Source organism: Moschus berezovskii, chromosome 4, assembly GCF_049115385.1.
Source record: "Moschus berezovskii isolate FMDL1 chromosome 4, NW_MosBer_1.0, whole genome shotgun sequence".
Lineage (NCBI taxonomy): Eukaryota > Metazoa > Chordata > Mammalia > Artiodactyla > Moschidae > Moschus > Moschus berezovskii.
The window spans coordinates 78,202,529-78,225,962 of NC_142463.1; the positions used below are offsets into that span (position 1 = coordinate 78,202,529).

At 37.9% G+C, this 23,434-nt stretch overlaps 1 protein-coding gene across 1 annotated transcript; it reads left to right on the forward strand.

Moving 5' to 3' along the window:
- Positions 1–6,672: 6,672 nt before the first annotated feature.
- On the forward strand, positions 6,673–7,284 carry LOC129540913 (transcription initiation factor TFIID subunit 13-like). The gene is made up of 2 exons (XM_055402448.2): positions 6,673–6,787; positions 7,016–7,284. The coding sequence occupies exons 1-2, from the start codon at positions 6,682–6,684 to the stop codon at positions 7,282–7,284; spliced, it is 375 nt and encodes a 124-aa protein (XP_055258423.2). The 5' UTR covers positions 6,673–6,681.
- The last annotated feature ends 16,150 nt before the right edge of the window (positions 7,285–23,434 follow it).

Below are 23,434 nucleotides of genomic sequence, written 5' to 3' on the forward strand. Positions count from 1 at the left end.
AGGGTCAGGAAGGAAGAAATTTTCCTTTACCCTTCTAGGTTCTTCTGGCTGGTCTAGAAATTAAATTCACGTGAGACAGATGACAGAAGAAAAATTTAATGAAATATGTACATGGGAGGTGAAACCATATAATTCAGATTGGGGCTTGAACCCACACCTGGCCTCAGCACTTAATGAACCTTAATTTCTTGATGTCTCATAGCAGAAAGAATTCAGTGAGAGACAAAGTGATAGATAAGAACTGGGGTTATTTAGAGAGAAACACTCCACAGATAGAGTGTGGGCCATCTCAGGAGATCGCGCCCTCAAAACATGGCATGGTTAGTTTTTATACAAGTGGGTGATTTCATAGGTTAATGAGTGGGAGGATTTATTCCAACTCTTTTGGGGAAGGGGCAAAGATTTACAGGAATTGGGCCTCCGCCCATTTTTTGGTCTTAATGGTCTGCCTTGGAGCTATCCCAGTGACTGTCAGTTAGTCAGTTCAGTCGCTCAGTCATGTCTGACTCTTTGCAACTCTATGGACTGCAGCACACCAGGCTTCCCTGTTCTCCACTATCTCCTGGAGTTTGCTCAAACTCATATCCATTGAGTCAGGGATGTCATCCAACCATCTCATCCTCCTGTCACCCTCCTCTCCTCACGCCCTCAATCTTCCCCAGCATCAGGGTTTTTTCCAGTGAGTTGGCTTTTCACATAATGTGGCCAAAGTATCACATTGCTTTGTGCAATTTGAAAATCTGAGGATATTTCTACGCTCTTAAGCCTTGAGAATTCCTGTCTAGTAGATGAACAAGAGCTTCAAATTGTAACCTGCTTAGATGAAATGGGACAGATAATAGTGAAATGGCCTTAGATTTTCATTCCTATATTAAAAAAAAAAGGGGTCAAAATGAAGTTGATTTTCTTAAGCCTTCAGCAACAATAACATACCTCCAGAAACTCTGTCTGAGGTCTTTTGCCAAATCTGTGACATTGCAAAACCTGTTTCCCACTCAGGTCTGATTTTAGAATAAAACACAAACTCTGTGTTGGATTTGACAGATTTCAGAAAGAAACTTGAACCAAAAAATCTGCTGTCACAGCACTGGAAATTCAATTTTTTAAAATGTCACCCTTTCATTCGTTTAATCATAGTTCCACAAACATTGATATCCTACTGTGAGCCAGGCACTTTAGTTGAAATAAGAAGTAAAAGATCTTATGGTACTGAGCAATGAAGTGGGAAGACCTGATAAAGACTGTGATTAAGCTGAGACTTAAAAAGTGTTTGGGCCAGACGATATATTTCATGTCTTACTCCTATAGGCATGAAAGCATCAGACGGCCTGTGCCTAGTGGCCACAGAGTCTGGGGCGGATAAATCGCATTCAGAATTTGAGCTTGGTGCAGGAAAGGAATAGTCACTAAAATTAGGGTAAAAGCCTTGCAGTGAAAATTGCAGGTGCTGTCAGCTTTTTCAGAAAGAGTCTTTTTTGAGAGAAAACCATTCCTAATGGTGAACTGTTTAGGAAATGAAAACATAATACTCCACACAAACTCCTGCTGTATCAGATGGGCATGTCTTATTGCTATCTATTCCCAGCTACTATTGGTTGATCCCTAATAGCCTTGACATGAATAGAACCCTAATTCACTAATTTTGTTACTGCTTCTGGGTACGTTGCAGTCTCCAGCAGCCCATCCCAGGGAATAGCATTTGACTAGGGCTTTGCCCACATGCTGCCAATCAGCCAATGGATACAATGGAGAAGAAGACCCTCTTGGTGTGCATCAGGTGCCATGAGATATGATGCCATCAAACATCTCTGAAGGACATTTCGTGAAGTTAAATCTCTTTATTCTAATCCAAAGGTGAAACAGTAGGATTGCACCCCACAAAGAAAACAATGATTTTTTACAAACAATTGGATGAGTATCAGGATTATAACATCTAGTTATAAATAAAGTTAATTGTTAAACATATTTAATTTAAAACCTATGCCTAAATGTTTATAGTCATGGGAAAATGCTCATGCTGGATTACTAAATGAACAGAGAGAAGCCTACAAAGTAAAATATCAACAGCATTTTTGTTAATTGTGGAAGGACTCATCAAAATGTTTAAAGTGGCCATCTTGTGACAATAGGAATAAAAGTATCTTTCCTTCACGATTTTCTGTTTTCAAGTGGTTTTTGTTGTTTCATTGAGGATTTTAACATCAGAATGCCATATACATAAATAATTTGATGGAATTAAATAATTCAATACTGGAATCATGTACAGGAGAAGCATGTATCTGAATTTTGGCAATGGTACAGAAGAGTGGTCACCGGACACCTTTAGTGTCATAATTTCATTTGGAATTGGAAATTTTTTGTCATTAAAAGGTAAAATGTATCTGGAAGCAATGTTTGCTTCATCAAGTGAGAAGGAAAGCATCTCTAAACTCTATTTCAGGAAAAGTACCGTTATGGCCTGTTCAGTCTAGTGTCCGTTGCCAATAGGTATTGTAATAAAACAAAAACATGGACGTGCATTTTCTGCTGATATTTGCTTTTTCACATGTGCCATCAAGCGCATTTTGTAGACCTCTCTGGCTTTTCTTATTTCAGAACACCAGATGGATGTGGAAGCACACAGTGTGCTATGAAACATTTACTCCTCCTACTCAAGATTTGTTCCGACAGATTTTACTCCATAATTTCCCTTAAACTACATCATAGTCAATACCATTATGGAATTAACCCATTGCCAGCAAATGTAATGGTTGGTAACTTTTATTACAACAGCAACAAATCTACTGACACTGAGCCAGGATTCTCTGAGTGCTAATTTGAGTAAATTCGGACCCCTCTTTTATTTTATATTATTAAAAACCCAATGACTGATTAGTATCATTTCGGAAAACTTTAGTTTGACATGAAACAGGAAGAGCTTAATGGAATTCTTGCTGCAGGTATGCTTGTTGACTCATTAGTTTATGCTCTTGGAATAAAAGCTCACACAGCCCCATAGATTTTCTCCAAAGTCGTACTTTTATGCAACTCTTTGGAACGTTGTTAAAATGTTATTCTGCTTGTATGGTACCTTCTCTTATATTTTTAATGTAAAACCATCAATGAAACAGTAAGAATGTCTTTTAATCTAATTCATTTGTAAATAATGCATTGTTCTTTAAAACTAGGTTAGAAAGAAATCTAGTCTATATTATCTCTTCTTAGAGAAGGATACAATTTTAACCTCAATATTAGTTCTCAGCTATGGTTGATGCAAAATACTTTAAGCATCTTTCCCTTCAATATTAAAAACAATAGCAACAAATGCAGGAAATAATTTAAGCATGAAGCCATTATTACATTTCTACTGTAAATTACTACCTGAGAGATTGCTGAGGCTTTTTATAAAGTGTTTAAGCATATAAACACAATTTTTCATCCCAGAATTATCATCTTCATGTTTTCACACATCCTGTAATCCATAGGTCCTTTATATGCAGTGTGACTTGATCTGCGAGACATCAGGAAAATAGTTTATCACTAAAGCCAATCTCTGCAAAGCCCTTCCTGACTCAGTCCTTGGGTATTCTCTTGGGGAAGAGGAGTTTTGTAGCATCCCCTGATTGGTGTATTCTCAGATGTCCTTGCCCTGTGATAGGAAGAATAGGAAAAAAATGTAAGTCTAGCTTTTCTGCAAAATATCTCTGGTAACCTGTAGAACAGAGTAGCATCATTACATTTTCATGCAGAGCTAATGTTACTGAGAAGTCATCCAGGGAAGGACAATTGCATTACAGCAGCTGTACAGACCAATGCAAAGCACATTGCATTGCACTGGCCTCTCACTGGCATGAGAGGCCAGTAGTGGAGTCCCCTGAGTGTATGCAAAATGACTTAAACTCTATTACAAGAAACTTCCTGGATGGGAGTCTTAGGACAAACCGTGATGTCAGTGAAATTCAGTGTGGACAATCTTTTCAGAACTTCAACTTGAGGTCCTCAGAACCTAGGAATCTAAAATTACTCCCTAGGTTCAGATATAAGATTATCTCTTGACTGTACCACAGTTTTTTTACACATATTATACCCATCTCATGGGTCTCAAATCTGTTTGCCATTTGCAATTTCCAAGTCTTTGATCAGTGATAACAAACAGAATAAACAAATTCATGATGAAAAAAAAGAACCCTTCTTCTTTTAAAGGTTCTATGTAAGCACTTTTGGGGCATAGTTATTTTACCACTGCAGCCAGTAGAGAAAATTTTAGTAGAAAGAACTTTAGAGAAGCAAGAAGTAGAGAAGTAGGGAACAGAACTACAGAGGGATACTGTGAAAAAGGACTTACTTTTCAGAGGATCTGCCTCAAATAATAACCCACAGATTGTGACACATTTATTTTGTTATGTGTGTGTGCATGCATGATAAATCACTTCAGTCGTGTCCAACTCTTTGTGACCCTTTGGACTATAGCCCACACCTCTGTTCATGGGATTCTCCAGGCAAGATTACTGAAGTGGGTTGCCATGCCCTCCTCCAGGGGACCTTCCTGACCCAGAGATCCAACCCATGTTTCTTATATCTTCTGCATTGGCAGTTGAGTTCTTTACCACTAGCACAATCTGGGAAGTGCTTATTTTGTTATGCACATTTTGTATTATACAATATATTGTATTTTTCATATATATATATAGACATATATATGTATATATATATTATATATATATATATATATATAATATATATGGCTTCCTTGATGGCTCAGCTGATAAAGAATCTGCCTGCATTGTAGGAGACACAGGAGACATGGGTTCAAACATCCCTGAGTTAGGAAGATCCCCTGGAGAAGAAAATGGCAATCCACTCCTGTATTCTTAACTGAAAAATCCCATGGATAGAGGAGCCTGGCAGGCTACAGTCCATGGGGTAACAAAGAGTCGGACATGACTGAATGACTAAGTGCACACATATTGTCATACGTGTATTGAATGTTGTTTTTGTACATGTTATTATGCTGTAATATACAATGCAGTATATGTATAATGGAATAAAATGTCATAATTTGTGGATTATTATTTGAGACAGACCTTTTGAAAGGTGTTCTTTTCTTACAGTCTCCCTCTGTGGATCTATTTTTACCTTCAGTTCAGTTCAGTTGCTCAGTCATGTCTGACTCTGTGACCCCATGGACTGCAGCATGCTAGGCCTCCCTGTCCATCACCAACTCCTAGAGTTGGTGATGCCATCCAACCATCTCATCCTCTGTCGTCCCCTTCTCCTCCCGCCTTCAATCTTTCCCAGCATCAGAGTCTTTTCTGATGAGTCAGTTCTTCGCATCAGGTGGCCAAAGTATTGAAGTTTTAGCTTTAGCATCAGTCCTTCCAATGAATGTCGAGAATCTTCTCCAACACCGCAGTTCAAAAGCATCAATTCTTCAGTGCTCAGCTTTCTTTATAGTCCAACTCTCACATCCATACATGACTACTGGAAAAACCAGAGCCTTGACTAGATGGACCATACACACACACAAAGACGTAGTCATGCATTGCCGTGTAACCCTTTTGCTCTTGCTACATAGTAAGGCTGAGTCCCTTCTTGTGAACCATTACTTTCCAAGCAGGAAGGGATTCCTGGGGTTAATGCAATCCAACCCTCTTATTTTCAGATACAGAAACTGAGAACTTGAGAGGTTAAATATTTGCTACAGCAAACAGTCAGTTAATGGCAGCATCTGGTCTAGAAATCATGAAGGTTGACTCCTAGACTGGGATCTTGTAGGCAAGTTTGACCCTGCCTGCAAGTTAAACACTCCTGGATTACCGAGAAATCATTTTGTAAGTCATTAAGACTTTATTTCTGAGCATCTGAGAAGCAATTTCATCAGTGGTGCCCTAACAGGACTTGACAATTAGTGGAGCTTCTCAAAATGCCTCTTTTGGTCCTCAGGGAAGTTCACCAGCAAGAATAATCTAGTTCATTGTGTGCAAAGCCACATAAAATCCCATATATTTTGAAAATAAAAGTATCATCATACAAATGAATGCTTCTGAAAGAAGCTCTAAAACACAAACAGATGGTTTGTGTATCTTAGAAACACATAGAGTGATAGTTTTTTTCTTTGTGGGATTATTAGAAAGCAATTCAACACTAATATCTTTTCTTCTCTAAAAAGTAAAGTTGTTGATTAGGGGAATATTGCAGAAATTATTAGTACCTTTAGATGTCAGCAAAGCATTGGTCAGTTTTCTGTGTTATAATAACAGAGAAGAACAAAAGCAAATAACATTAGAGTTATGTTGATACATAATGGATTAATTATTATGGTAATTATTGGTAATAATAATTATTATTATCAGGGAAATAGATTTATGTCACCTAGGGAAATCATTCACATCTAGCAAGTTTCTGTTTGAAAATATAGACAAAATTTTTATCAGACACTATGATTGTTATTATTCACTCATTCCAAAAAAAGTGTCTGACATAGTTTGCAATGATAACCATACTGAAATACGAAAACATTGTTTAGAACAAGGAAAGAGAATTAAGACAATGTGAGAAAATTGAAGCCAGAATGAGATTAGTACTCCCAAAATATGCTGCAAATGCCATTCATTCTCCACAGAGCAGTGGAAATGTCACTTCATTTCTCAGGAATTCACAATTAAGAGAAAGAGCTTTAGGTGGAGGTGGCTGGCTTGTGGGATGCCAGATGAAGAAGAGGATCCCACCTTTGAGGAAGAAAATGAAGAAATTGGAGGAGGTGCAGAAGGTGGACAGGGTAAAAGAAAGAGACTTTTTTCTAAAGAATTAATGCATAGCCACAACCTAATCATGAGGAAACATCAGACAAACCGAAGCTGAAGGACACGCTACAAGGTAACTGACCAGTATTCTTCAGACGTGTCAAGGTTGTGAAAGACAAGGAAAGTCTGAGGAACTGTTACAGAACAGAGGAAACTAAAGAGACACAACAACTAAATAGTGTGGGATCCTGAAACAGAAAAAGTACACTAGCGGAAACCCTGGTACAATCTGATACGGTGTATGACGTATGGGTTTGGAGATGACCAGAATCCTTATACTGAATCTGCAGATATTCTTGAAGAACTTGTCATAGAGTTCATCCATGAAATGACTCCTAAGGCAATGTCAACTGGAAGACAAAGTGGGGTAAAAGTTGAAGATATCGTCTTCTTGATTCAAAAGGACCCAAGAAAGTTTGCTAGGGTTAAAGACTTGCTTACTATGAATGAAGAATTGAAACGCAATAGAAAAACATTTGATGAAGCAAACTATGGATCTTGACACCTTTTGTCCTTTCTGAAGCTTCATTCTCTTCTAGGGAAGCCATACTTAATAACTGTGTTTTCCACAGTAAGGCCCTGATACCTAACCATGTGAATGAAAAATGGAGAACCACAAAGTTTTCAGGCTTTATTTTCACGTTTTCAATTTTAGAATGATATATGAGCCTTTAATTGCCTGCCATTATATTACCCTACTTGAATTACATATTAGATTTTTTTTTTAATTTTTGTTTTTATTGGAGGCTAATTATTTTACAATATTATATTGGTTGGTTTTGTCATACATTGACATGAATCCGCCCCGGGTGTACATGAGTTCCCCCTCCCGAACCCCCCTCCCACCTCCTTCCTCCCCAATGACCACATGTAAGTCAAAGTACCTTTGGTTTGCAAATCATTCAGTTTCTTCTGACTCTTGACCATCTCAATGATGAATTAATATTTCTGTTTACTTGTGCCATTATAGGTTGTACTGTAGGTGTTTAATATGTGAAGTCTAAATGGCACCTTTGATAGGTAAGATGTGTTTCATATATTTGTAAAGCTTTTAGACCACAGTAGTGTAAGTTATTAAAAGATGGTGAACTGGTTTGTGTTTCTTTTAAGGAGGAGATGATATTAGAAAATACAGCCTTTTGTAGGAGTGTTTATTTCTCTTAAGATAATTTGTTTTAATACTCTTCTTTAGATAACAAGAGTGATTTAATTTTTTATTTTTTTGAGAAACTAAGAATTTCCTATGAATGGTTCTGTGTTGGAAAACATACTGGATTAAAAATCTTTGGGGTTTATAATATACTTACTGCTTGTCCGATTTTAAAAGAACTCATTTCCCCAGGTCAGATTAAAACTTCTGAAAGTGCTTTCAGTAGCAAGAATGGCATTGCTGAAAAGTTGATGGCAGGTAAGCATTTGGGGTAGTGTTTTACTAACATATTTGTTAGTATTTATTTGTTGTGAAAATGTATACTTGACTAAAACCATCTGTGGCTATGGAAGCCACATTTTTTTTTTTTTTTTTGTTCACAAGTTTTGTGCATATTTAGCTCATCATCAAGCCACTCCAGTACTCTTGCCTAGAAAATCCCATGGATGGCGGAGCCTGGTAGGCTGCAGTCCGTGGGGTCGCTAAGGGTCGGACATGATTGAGCGACTTCACTTTCATTTTTCACTTTCACACATTGGAGAAGGAAATGGCATCCCACTCCAGTGTTCTTGCCTGGAGAATCCCAGGGATGGGGGAGCCTGGTGGGCTTCCGTCTATGGGGTCACACAGAGTCGGACACGACTGAAGTGACTTAGCAGCAGTAGCAGCATTATTCTTGCACTTAGCTGAAAGTAAGGATTAAAACTGCATTTAAAGGGATTACTGGATATTACTCTTTGTGAAACTGTTTTGTGTGCCGCTTGTAAGCATTATCTATGAATCAGTATGTAGGAAGATTTCACTTTCTTAACCTATCAATATAGAGAATAAAGCATGAAAAATTTTTAAAAAAAGAGAAAGAGCTTTAGAGTTAGGTATTTAGGTTTAGTTGCTTCATCTATTAAAAAAGGAATATTAATAATACCTTTCTCATATGGTGAAATTGGAGATTGAATGAGATAATGCCTTTAAGCTCTTCAACACAGATCTAGAATGCAGAGTATACAGTTCAATTAATATTTGATGAATCAAAACCTCATGTATAGCATTTATCAAATTATATTTCTTTTAGCCCTGAAAACTGTGGGCTTGAACCCCTTGCTTCTTGGGGAGAACCTCAGTAGTTGTGATTTCCCTCCCTTTTTTGTCTTGCCTACCCAGGGTTGTGGGTCTCCACCCTCTAGCTGCTTTATTGTGATTTCTTCTTTGTATCCTTTGACGTGGAAAATCTTTCCAACTAGTCTTCATTTTGTTCCCAATCATAGTTGCTCTATAAATAATTGTAAGTTTGGTGTGCTCATGAGAGGAGGTAAGCTCAGGGTCTTCCTACTCTGCCATCTTGGCCACTTTCCCCTTTAAATTAGAATTCAAATCCAATCAAACTGTAACTCAAATATGGGGGGAAAGCCATTGGAAGATTTTACATAGAAAGTTTACCTCTTAAGCACACTTTCTGGAAAAAAATTACTTAAGGATGTACTCTAACAAAATGGGAACTGTTCCTTTTTGGAAAGCAGGATGTACACTACAAGAAACAGTAGGAATAACCTAGGAATGTGAGAAAAAGAAATCCCAGAAACAGCTCAGAAGCTAGACTAGAAGTCAGTTTAGATTATAACAGAACATCAGAAAATCTTCAGAAGAATGACCTAGAGGAGGAAGTAGATTTGAATATGTAAACTGTATGTTCAATTAAGAATCTTAAATTTCTTAATGACAAGACAAAAATATATTTTTTATGGAATATATTAAGTTCTGTCAACTAATAAAATATGAAATAAGAAATGCTGGGGGAAATGACAGCTCTAAAAGTAACCACTGCTTAAAACTGAAATGAAGATTTTGGATACATCTTGAATAAATAATGTGGAATGAGAAAAAAAATCCATATGAAATTTCTCTTTGGAATATTTTCCTTTGATTAGCAAATTTAAAGCAGTATAAAGTAATGTTTTCTTCTTTATAAGCACAATCACATTATTGATTCTTCACTGAATAATTATTTATGTGTTTGCAACACTGACTGGTTCTTTTTTTCAATTTTTGCAATCAAGATATAAACAAAAAACTGACATTTCAGGTATAGTGTTAAAAAATAATGTAAATATGAATAGTATAAACATTGACATTGCAAAAGCAATAATAATAGAACTGACAGAATTTGGGAGGGGAAGAAAGTTACAGAAGATGAAAGATGAAATCAGGATTATATGTCAATTTTATACTGTCTAAACTTGATAGTTCAAGAAGTAGGGATTTAAGTGCATCATTTATAAATAAAACAACTAGATGAAAAACCAAAAACCACCAGACCCTGATGCTGAGAAATATTGAAGGCAAAAGCAGATTAGATGGTTGGATAGCATCATTGACTCAAAGGGCATGAATCTGAGCAAACTCCGGGAGATAGTGGAGGAATGAGGCGCCTGGCATGCTGCAGTCCATGGGGTCGCAGGGACGTGGTGACTGAAGAACAACAAAGTTGATTGTTCAAGAAATGGACGCAAAATGTATCATTTATAAATAAAACCACTGGGTGAACTAGAAATGGATGTAAAACTAACAAAATGAGAAAAGAGCAAGGGTCAGTGATGTTATTCAAAGTTGGTGAATCAAGAAGTAGATACATAGGTCATGTCAGTAACCCCTAGAAGGATTTTAAAACAACAGCTGAAATGGTTAACTCAGGAGCTGAAGTGGGGTGCAGGGTGGAGAGCTGCTGCTTTTCGTTTTGAGTGCTTTTGAACTTTGAGGGCTTTGAGCATGTTGGTTAGCCTTAGCTCAGTCCCCCTCTCAGAATCACCTGAGAAATGAAATATTAGGTTTATTGCTGATGAAACTGAACCAGAGAATGCAGACATGTGGATATACTGGGCTTCCCATGTCTCCATGCTTCCCTCTCTTCCCTCACGCACAGTCATTCACAGTCATTACACGGGCAGGAAAACTGCGTAACCAGGGATACAGTCTATCCTTGTGACTTTACAATATCTGAAAGAGACAAAGAGAAAGAGAAAAATACGCACTCAGTATTTTCCTTCTTGTCTCACCAGAGACAAGTTTTTCTCTCACTCAGAGTTAGAGAAATGTTTCAGAACTGGAACTGTTCCTCTGGAAATTAGATTTCATCAATGGAAATAAAAATGAAAGTTCTCAACATGATAAATTTACTGAGGGCAGCTCAGTGTCCATCTTCATAAATCCACTCCTTAAATGCAAAAATTCTATGTCCTTCTGAGAAAACAACATATTTCAGAAATTCTTATTGGCCCCAAAATTATTAAAATTAACTCCAAATCATGCTACAATTACACTGAAAGTTCATTCAACATTTTTTTTCCCTCACGTAAAATTTTTCTCAGCTGTGTTTTCCGATAAAAAGAGGCAATTCCTCAATCCCTCTTATCATTGATTCTACACCCTCCAATAATTTCCTGTATCTGGTTCCTCTTGAAAGTCATTTAGTCTTTGAAATGTTGCCTTTTTTCCCTTAGGTTAGGCCATATTTTGTCTAGCCATCCTTTCCGATTTATTAATGAACACAATTTGCCATTTATTGAAGTCTCATCTTTGAGAGCTATTAGATTTGAATTCATCTTCTTTTGCCTTTCATGACTGTGTAGCCTTGTCACTCCTAAGCTTCTAAACTTGTCACTAAAATTTTAACCTTTTAGGAAGGAAACTATTTTCCTTTTATTCTTCCATTTCTGTCCTTACTCTAATTTCAAAATTTACTTTGAAATTTCCTTTAGGAAATCTAAGCAAACTGGATTCTTACTGACACTGTCCAAACTACAGTCTGTTTATATTCCTTAACAGTCTATCAGTGATTATAATAATTGCATTGACTTAATTCTACCCACTGGCCCAAAAAGATGATATCTTTCTAGCTCTCTCTCTTTTTTTTACTGTTGGTAAACACTTTGTGGTGAACCCAAATGCTTCTGACTGAAACATTTATATGTTGACTCCAAAATTTATATGCTGAAGCCTAAACCCCCATTGTGACTATATTTGGAATAAGGAAATAATAATTGAATGATGTCATAAGGGAAGGGCCCTGATCTTCTAGGGTTTGTATTCTTATAAGAAGAGATATCAGAGAATTCTCTTCCCCCTCCTTGTCATGAAAGAATACACAAAAAGGTGAACTCTCTGTAAGCTAGGAGAAGGAATTGCATCTACTAGACTTTGATCCTGGACTTTTAACCTCTCAAACCATGAGAAGATAAATTTTAGTTGTTCAAGTTGGCCAGTCTATGGTATTTTGTTATGGCAGCCCAAGATGACTAATACACAAAACTCTGGGTCTTTGAAGTACAAAGCACAGCTAGACCTTATGAAATTAAAAATCAACATGAACCCAATGAGTGATGAATTTAAGAGACTCTGAACAAGAGCTTAAGAGGTCAGCCTTTCCATAGTCCCTTCTTGACCCTGGGTAAGGTTCAAAACAGGATAGTAGAACAGAAAATTTGACCCACATCAAAGGGCCAACTCCCTATGCCTGGCCCTCCACATTTAAGTTAGAATCTCTTGCACCTGGGCCCTGAGGCCATATGAATCTTATCTGCCTTTGCAGTATAGTTTTGGCCTGAAGTTCACAGTAAAAAATCAAAATAGAGAGCAAAACTGATTCCATCCACCAGTGCCAAGAACATAAATTTCAAAACCTGCATGATGATCTGCTTCATTTTCTAATATTCTAACCCTGACTCAGTTGGACTTCCATCCTATAGAAGCAGTAGCTTGCTGTTCCCATTGAGTCATTTTTGCTGTATCAACATGGATGGGCTATGCTAACTAAGATCCACAGGACCTTGGCTTATTAAAAACACTGCTGACTTATGACTCCAGTCAACAGTGACTTCAGAAGGCTTACTATCTTCATGTAGCATTTGTTCATCAAAACTTGTGCCACATCAAATTTTCCAAGAACCATGCACTGGGTTTTCAGTGTACCAAATAATCAAACACCTCTCTTTTCCTAGGAGTTAATTCTAAGAAAGAAATAATCAGAGTTATAGAATTTTTATGAGAAAACAAATTTGTTAACAACTCCAATGTCCAATAAAATATAAAGAGTATATACACTAATATGTTAATCATTATCACAGTGTAGTGGATTTTGTGTTTGTTTTCCTGGATTTGCTCAACATTATGCATCAAACATTTATTAATTTAACATTTGTTTTGTGAATAAAGAATCTAAGATGCCTAGAAAAAGAATCATTACAATTTGGGGTGAATTTTTCTTTATCCCGTCCCTCCTGTTGCCAATACTCAGATAAAATACTCTGCCTCCAATGGGTCTGACAAACAGCTTGAAAAGCTCTTTATTTGGACTTAGGAAAACAATGGGCTATCTGTGTCTGGCCAGATGTATGGTAATGATTACAATGTCATCTTTTCTTAAAAGAATGGCTATTTAACCCATATGAAAGGCCATTCACAAGCATGCCCTAAATAAGTGGACACAACTTGTTTTGAAGCTGTTTTGGCTATTGATGCTAAATTATATTCTCTTGCATGTTTTAGACTCAGAAATATTTGAGGAAAATAACACAGAGACAAAAAAGGGAATACAAGCTTAACAAGTTTCTATATTTCTTAATTTCCTGAATCATTTATCTAGCAATTATTTATATTAGACTGAGGAGGCAAAGCTGACCCATATGTATGTATGTCCTCAAGTAATCTACCAGCTAATGAGAAGTACCAATATGCATATAAATAACAACAATGAAATAGATGCTGGAGTAAACCATGAAATAAATACCAATGCAATGGGGAGAGAAGGGGGAGTGACAAACCATAAACTTAAGATAAATTGTCCATGGATTCTTCTTTCTTTCTTTGTGTAGGTAATGGTGCATTGGGCAGAAAGTAGTCAACTATACAATTCTAATCAGAATATAGAATATTTTATGAAGAGTGTCCTCTGCAGTTATGCATCATGGCAGCCCTAGAAAAGAAACCATCCTTTACAAACACCTCCATGTGGTAGCTTAGAATCCACCACTTCTTAGGCTTGTCAATAATGCTTTGGGTTGCAAAAACTTAGTGTGTGATTATGATAGACATCATTATCTCAAAATACAAAAATTGACATTAGACACTCTTTCTCCTTGAGAAGTCTATTGGCAGCTCTCTGATTCTTTGTTGTCATGGATAATCTGTTCTTTCTTTCAGAATACTGAAGAAGGTGAAGGAGAGACAATGCAAGTAACTTAAGGAAGGACATGCCAGCTGCAGATGCTCAGACTTCCTCTCAACACACAAGCTAACATGGGCTGCCCAGTGTCTTCCTACAGACCACATTTTCAAACTGACTTTATCAAATAGCCTTCCCTGACCTCACGTATGTAACAGTGAGCGCTTCTCACACAGCCTTGCCTATACCGCTTAACTTTCTTTATTTTTCATTCATTAAGTTCACTTTTGTTTGTTGTTGTTTAGTTGCTAAGTCGTGCCTGATTCTCTTGTGACCCCATGGACGGTAACATGCCAGGATCCTCTGTCCATGGGGTTTCCTAGGCAAGAATACTGGAGTGGGTTGCCATTTTCTCCTTCAGGGGATCTTCCTGATCCAGGGATTGAACCTGTGTCTCTGGGTCTCCTGCCTTGCAGGTGGATTCTTTACTGCTGAGCCACAGACATATTTTATCTCTTTGTTCTCTTCTGTTAAAACGAAGTTCCTTAAAGGGCAGGGACTTGGTCTTTTTTATTTACTGCTGTATCCTTCATGCCTAGACTGTTCAAGTGTAACTAATCTGCTGAGTGAGTGAATGAATGCAGCGGTAGTACAGGGGCATGGCTATGCCATCATTTTCAATGCACGCGCGCAAGGCATGCATTCTGTGCGGTTCTGCTGTCCTGAAGTGGGACTTCTTGAACTCCTGCTGTCTGATTCTTAATAAAGTAATGCAATCTAGGAAAAACTGCAGTGCTTGGCTTGCACTCTTATGAGGTTTTTTAGACAGCATTTGCCTCAGCTCAAAGTATTTTACTTTGGGGAATTAACTTCCCAGCATGCAGTGTACCACTGTAAGTCTCTCCTTGCTGGTTTTTGGAGTTGTAGTCTCTGAATAAAGTAGGAAGATGGGGATAGTTTTAGAAAAAACAGAAATTTCAAAGAAAAGGAATATGCACTGTTCCCTGGCTTGTAGAAAACTACTGCTTGAGTCAAGGGCTGCTTGACTGAAGAGGAATTTAACTTCTGCCTATCTTCTTTCAGATTAGAAGAATTATTTGATTTCCTGTGACAAAGCATAAGGCACTGATTACATTTTTAAACTAATTGAAATTCCTCCCTGGTTATAATGAAAGATTCACTGTTAAAATTTTCAGTGTTTTATGTTTTTATTATTCCATAATTCATTTTTCTTTTTTTCACAGGTGTGTTTTCTGGAAAATATGTTATGTTGCAATCCATTAACCTTAAGATTTTCTAACCCTGAAGTCAAAAATGATCAAATAGAGGCTAGTAAACATCTGTTAGTGATGTTAAAGAAAAAATAATCCTTAGATTAAATTAGGTAAAACTTAAATATTCTTCCAACTTTTATATTCCATTGACAGTAAACACCTCTGAAACTGATTCAAAGAAAAGATGTATTAGAAATATAAAATATTGCCTTACATTTATATCTATATCATCTGTCGCTAAGTCTATGTATATATCATCAATATTTATGTCTATGTTTATGTTTAGATCTATATCTAATCTATATTGGTATATTATTGATATCCATGCTACTTTTTAAACTCACCTTTCTTAAAGCTCACTTGGTCCTCTAATAATTTGTTCTCTTTTTCCAAGACAGTGGAATCTTACTCTAGAGTTGGTGGGGTGCCAAGCCTGGTAGAATAGACAGGGAAAATGATAAAACTTTTTTTTTCATTCTGTTTTTTTCTATACCAAGAGCTACCTTTTTGGTTCACTGAAATATATTTCATCTATTCTCCAAGTAAGATAGGAGGTAAGATATATTAGTTATTTTGAGTAAAAGAAAATATTATAAACTGATATAAATTACTGGCAGTTCAATAAAAATGCATTAAAATATCAAATTCTATCTCATTGCAAGTGTGAGAGTTCTCAGTTGCAAGCAACAGAAACCATCTCTAGCTGACTTAAGAAGAGAAGGAACTTATTTTAAAAAGAATCTCAGAATCACCAGATAAGCTGAAAACCCGGCTTGGAAAAGAAAAAAGAAGGTTTTGCAGCCCGAAACTGAGACAAAATCATTCCAGCTGAAATAGCTTTTGCTTCTGATAAATCATTCCAAAATTTTAGTGGGAACCATTTGTTTAGCTTACAGCTTTGAGGTTTGGCAATTAGACTGGGTTCCTTTGTGGATCTGTTATCAGTTGCCAATGAGCTAAATGGCTCTGCTTCTGATGGTTGTCTGATGGATGGAAGACACAATAGGGCTGTGTGATTCGCATCAACCCACACTAGCCTAGATTCATCTATATGCTTGCCACAAATTGCTCCAAGGGAATGAGAATGTGACATTCTTTTGACTTTACAAAAGACAGATATAATTCTCACCCATCATGACTCTTATTGTAGTGTAGCAGATCACGAAAATGCAATCTTGGATTTAGCAAGTTGAATTAAGCAACTCAATTCAATTAATTAATATCAATTCAGTTCAGTTCAGTCACTCAGTCGTGACTGACTCCTTCCGACCCCATGAATCACAACACGCCAGGCATCCCTGTCCATCACCAACTCACGCAGTTCACGCAAACCCATGTCCATCGAGTCGGTGATGCCATCCAGCCATCTCATCCTCTCTCGTCCCCTTCTCCTCCTGTCCCCAATCTCTCCCAGCATCAAGGTCTTTTCCAGTGAGTCAACTCTTCATATGAGGTGGCCAAAGTATTGGAGCTTCAGTTTTAGCATCAGTCCTTCCAATGAACACCCAGGATTGATCTCCTTTAGAATGGATTGGTTGGATCTCTTTGCAGTCCAAGGGACTCTCAAGAGTCTTCTCCAGCACCACAGTTCAAAAGCATCAATACTTCAGAGATCAGTTTTCTTCACAGTCCAACTCTCACATCCATACATGACCACTGGGAAAACCTTAGCCTTGACTAGACGGACCTTTGTTGGCAAAGTAATGTCTCTGCTTTTTAATATACTATCTAGGTTGGTCATAACTTTCCTTCCAAGGAGTAAGTGTCTTTTAATTTCCTGGCTGCAATCAGATCTGCAGTGATTTTGGAGCCCCCAAAAATAAAGTCTGCCACTGTTTCCCCATCTATTTCCCATGAAGTGATGGGACTAGATGCCATGATCTTAGTTTTCTGCATGTTGAGCTTTAGGCCAACTTTTTCACTTCCCTCTTTCAATTTCATTAAGAGGCTCTTTAGTTCCTCTTCACCTTCTGTCATAAGGGTGGTGTCATCTGCATATCTCAGGTTATTGATATTTCTCCCAGCAATCTTGATTCCAGCTTGTGCTTTTTCTAGCCCAGCATTCCTCATGATGTACTCTGCATATAAGTTAAATAAGCAGGGTGACAATGTACAACCTTGACGTACTCCTTTTCCTATTTGGAACCAGTCTGTTGTTCCATGTACAGTTCTAAATGTGGCTTCCTGACCTGCATACAGGTTTCTCAGGAGGCAGGTCAGGTGGTCTGGGATTCCCATCTCTTTCAGAATTTTCCACAGTTTATTGTGATCCACACAGTCAAAGGCTTTGGCATAGTCAATGAAGCAGAAATAGATGTTTTTCTGGAACTCTCTTGCTTTCTCCATGATCCAGCGGATGTTGGCAATTTGATCTCTGGTGCCTCTGCCTTTTCTAAAACCAGCTTGAACATCTGGAAGTTCACAATTCATGTATTGCTGAAGCCTGGCTTGGAGAATTTTGAGCATGACTTTACTAGCGTGTGAGATGAGTGCAATTGTGCAGTAGTTTGAGCATTCTTTGCCCTTGCCTTTCTTTGGGATTGGAATGAAAACTGACCTTTTCCAGTCCTGTGGCCACTACTGAGTTTTCCAAATTTGCTGGCATATTGAGTGCAGCACTTTCACAGCATCATCTTTCAGGACTTTAATCCTCTGCAAATGCAAATGTGCTGGCCCAATTCATAACTGTAAATGTAGTAATTTTTAACCATAAATATGTCAATCAATTATGTGTAATAATTCTTTCATCTACCTCTCTGTTCATTTGTTTTGTATTTCAGTACTTTGAGTGATACTTGAAATAGATTTGGCACAAATATAAGCACTTACTTGAAGTTAAAGGCAAATTTCAAAAACAAATAATTCTGATTGTATAGGTCTTTTTTTTAACTTCCTCTGTCATATAAATTTCACTTGATAAACAGAGTGCTTCTAAGTGAATGATCATTTGTTATGTCTTGGAACTATATTTTCACGTACTTGTAATAAATTAAGAAAACAAATGATTATAAAGCCTAGTTAACAAATTATTTTTTAAGACAGGCAAAATCTTTCCATATGAATTTTATAATCAGATTGTCAAGTTCCTTTTAAAAATATTTTGGTATTTTTATTGGGACTGCTTTGAATTTATGGGTGGCTTCAGAGAGAATTGACAATTTTGTATTCTTGTATCTCATCCCACAAACATGGTATAATTCTCCATTTATTTAGGCCTTTAATTTCTACCATTAAATTTTTTTAACTTTTACTGTAGATGTCTTGAAAAGCCTTTGATTAGTTCCTACAGCAACTTGATAACTTTTTATTTCATTATAAATTAATAGAACTACATCAGTTTCTTCTGGTTGTTTTTATACAGTATAATATTTCCTGTCTTTATACTTTAATTTTCAAAATCTTCGGTAAATATGATATAATTAATTTTTAAATTTGTGTGCTCGTTCTGATTTTAGCTAACTTAATCAACTTGAAGTCATGTAATTACATACATAATTATGTATTATATGTTGTTATTGTTTAATCACATAGGTTGTGTCTGACTCTTTGCAAACCCATGAATTGTACCCCTACATTGTCCTGTGTCCATGGGATTTTCCAGGCAAGAATACTGGAGTGGGTTGCCATTTCCTTTTCCAGGGGATCTTTCTGATCCAGGGATCGAACCCAGGTCTCCTGCATTGCAGGTGGATTCCTTATCACTGAATCACTGAGGAAGCACATGTATTATACACTACACATTGCACTCATCTCACACGCTAGTAAAGTCATGCTCAAAATTCTCCAAGCCAGGCTTCAGCAGTATGTAAACCGTGAACTCCCAGATGTTCAAGCAGGTTTTAGAACAGGCAGAGGCACCAGAGATCAAATTGCCAACATCCGCTGGATCATGGAGAAAGCAAGAGAGTTCCAGAAAAACATCTATTTCTGCTTCATTGACTATGCCAAAGCCTTTGACTGTGTGGATCACAATAAACTGTGGAACATTCTGAAAGAGATGGGAATCCCAGACCACCTGACCTGCCTCTTGAGAAACCTGTATGCAGGTCAGGAAGCAACAGTTAGAACTGTACATGGAACAACAGACTGGTTCCAAATAGGAAAAGGTGTACGTCAAGGCTGTATATTGTCACCCTGCTTATTTAACTTATATGCAGAGTACATCATGAGGAACGCTGGGCTGGAAGAAGCACAAGCTGGAATCAAGATTGCTGGGAGAAATATCAATAACCTCAGATATGCAGATGACACTACCCTTATGGCAGAAAGTGAAGAGGAACTCAAAAGCCTCTTGATGAAAGTGAAAGAGGAGAGTGAAAAAGTTGGCTTGAAGCTCAACATTCAGAAAACAAAGATCATGGCATCTGGTCCCATCACTTCATGGGAAATAGATGGAAAAACAGTGGAAACTGTGTCAGACTTTATTTTTTTGGGCTCCAAGGTCACTGCAGATGCTGATTGCAGCCATGAAATTAAAAGACGCTTGCTCCTTGGAAGGAAAGTTATGACCAACCTTGATAGTATATTAAAAAGCAGAGACATTACTTTGCCAACAAAGGTCCATCTAGTCAAGGCAATGGTTTTTCCCGTGGTCATGTATGGATGTGAGAGTTGGACTGTGAAGAAAGCTGATCGCCGAAGAATCGATGCTTTTGAACTGTGGTGTTGGAGAAGACTCTTGAGAGTCCCTTGGACTGCAAGGAGATCCAACCAGTCCATTCTAAAGGAGATCAATCCTGGATGTTCATTGGAAGGACTGATGCTAAAGCTGAAACTGCAATACTTTGGCCACCTCATGAGACGAGTTGACTCACTGGAAAAGACTCTGATGCTGGGAAAGGTTGGGGGCGGGAGGAGAAGGGGACGACGGAGAATGAGCTGGCTGGATGGCATCACCGACTCTGTGGACATGAGTTTGAGTGTACTACGGGAGTTGGTGATGGACAGGGAGGCCTGGCGTGCTGTAATTCATGGGGTCGCGGAGAGTCGGACACGACTGAGCGACTGAACTGAACTGAACTGATTATGAATTATATGCTTATATCTTCCATTCTCCTATGTGCTTTTCTTGTTCTACCTGAAAATTTTTTCTTCACCTGATATGTCTTTATTTCCTCTTTTTCGCCTCCTGTCATACAAATTAAAAGTTTAAAATACTATAGATTTGATCCTCTCCTGATCATGTTTATTTTCCATCTTTACAGTTTAATAATGGTCTAATCTCCTATTAAATCTATCTATATAATTTTGAATTATATAATATTTGGATAGTTTCTCTTCAAATCTGCAAAACTACATTCCATGAAAATTTTGAGTTTCAATTTTATCTCCATGAAAAGAATGTATCTGTTTTATTCCCATATATGGCTTGAAGCTCAACATTCAGAAAACTAAGATCATGGCATCTGGTCCCATCACTTCATGGGAAATAGATGGGGAAACAGTGGAAACAGTGTCAGACTTCATTTTTTTGGGCTCCAAAATCACTGCGGATGCTGATTGCAGCCATGAAATTAAAAGATGCTTACTCCTTGGAAGGAAAGTTATGACCAACCTAGATAGCATATTAAAAAGCAGAGACATTATTTTGCCAACAAAGGTCCGTCTAGTCAAGGCTATGGTTTTTCCAGTGGTCATGTATGGATGTGAGAGTTGGACTGTGAAGAAAGCCGATTGCTGAAGAATTGATGCTTTTGAACTGTGGTGTTTGAGAAGACTCTTGAGAGTCCCTTGGACTGCAAGGAGATCCAACCAGTCCATTCTAAAGGAGATCAGTCCTGGGTGTTCATTGGAAGGACTGATGCTAAAGCTGAAGCTCCAATACTTTGGCCATCTCATGCAAAGAGCTGACTCACTGGAAAAGAGTCTGATGCTAGGAGGGATTGGGGGTGGGAGGAGAAGGGGACGACAGAGAGTGAGATGGCTGGATGGCATCACCGACTCTGTGGACATGAGTTTGAGTGAACTCCGGGAGTTGGTGATGGACAGGGAGGCCTGGCGTGCTGTGATTCACGGGGCCGCAAAGAGTTGGACACGACTGAGTGACTGAATTGAACTGAAGGGGTAGATGAAAAAAAATTTACAAAACTGTTGTCTGTTTTCTGAGCATTTGAATTTGCATAACTTTCTTTAGCGTAGTATGAACTTGGTGAGAACACAAATGTGCTCATTCATCTCTGTACCTTGAATAAAGTGGTTCTTTCAGTTCAGTTCAGTTCAGTTCAGTCGCTCAGTCGTGTCCGACTCTCCGCGACCCCATGAATCACAGCACGCCAGGCCTCCCTGTCCATCACCAACTCCCGGAGTACACTCAAACTCATGTCCACAGAGTCGGTGATGCCATCCAGCCATCTCATTCTCCGTCGTCCCCTTCTCCTCCCGCCCCCAACCTTTCCCAGCATCAGAGTCTTTTCCAGTGAGTCAACTCGTCTCATGAGGTGGCCAAAGTATTGGAGTTTCAGCTTTAGCATCAGTCCCTCCAATGAACATCCAGGATTGATCTCCTTTAGAATGGACTGGTTGGATCTCCTTGCAGTATAAGGGACTCTCAAGAGTCTCTTTAACAAGCATTTATTGAATTATTAAATTTTTATTTGATTAATTATAGAGAGGCAGATATATGCCAGGAGTAGCTAGTTCTTCTGCACATTCATTATGTATGTAGTCAATATATATACTTTAAAAAATTGTATTGTGTATGATGACAATGTGTAACTGGAATATATTGAGTCAATGGAATGTAATATTATTTCCATTAAATCTAGTCATATTCCTTTCTAGTCAATACAACTATTGGTTTCAGTGTTTAAATGACAGTAAAACCAAGTTCCCATCTGTTTTTCCTGAAAAATTGGTGAATTTACTCTCATTTGCAAGCCATATACACCTCTGAAAGAATTCAGCACAGATGGACCAAATTAATGATATTCATTTGATTTGGCCTTTGTCATTATATGACATTTAAGGCTTAACATTTTCTCTGAATAATATCTGCAAAGGTAAATGGATGTCTGAAATGTAAATATATTATTAAGACTAGTACTTGACTATATTTTGTGACATATTAGGAAATATTTTTAATTTCCCTTAAATCTTTAAACATAAGGTTAAACTCAAATTTGTGTTCAAATTTTTCTCTGTGTTTGAAGTTGTGTCAAAAGTTCACTGCACTCAGTGATTTCATGTCCCTAGAATGTGACATTGAAGAATCAAACACTTTGATATTGCAGTGGAGTAGGATGTTGTTTGGGCTTCCCAGATTGCACTAGTGGTAAAGAACTAGCCTGCCAATGCAGGAGACTCATGTGAGTTGAATTCCTGACTTGGGAAATCCCCTGGAGGTGGGCATGACAAAGCACTCCAGCATTCTTGTCTGGAGAATCTCATGGACAGAGGTGCCTGGTGGGCTAAGATCCATAGTGTTGCAGTGAATCGGACAAAACTGAAGCAACAGCATGCACACACAGGGTGTTGTTAAAGAACTCAGCTGTGAGCGAGATGGGTGGAAGTGGTATGTAAAGAAAAAGTCATGGTTCATTCTGAAGATAAGAGCAAACATGCGGGCTCAGAGTAAACTCAGAGAAAAAAGTTGGGAATAAGAATAGGTGAGGTTAAGCAAAATTGTGAAAGTTGTTGAATATCAGGGGTCAGCAATGATTTCTGTAAAGGGCCTAGGAACAGATATTTCAGGTTTTTTGAGGGATATAATCTATGTCACAAGTCCTCAACTCTGCCACAGGAGCACCAAAGCAGTAGCAGGCAATACAGAAAGGAATGGGGGCAGTTGTGTCCCAATGACACTGGAAAAGAAGGCTAGATTGGGTCTGTGAGCTTGTCATTGGCCAGCCCTGCTCTGGAGAGACCAAAGACCGCAGGGGACTGATTAGTTGCTCAAAAGGCTGAGTCCACTGCCAACTCCAGAAGAGAGAATCACAAATCTTACTCTTCCTCTGACGTTTTGCTCCATTTGCTGCCATACCCTCATCATCTGCAGTCCAACTCAGGTTAGTCTAAGGCTGCTCAGATTCCCTCAGTGACTCAGAATCTCACAGTTAGTTCAGTTCAGTCACTCAGT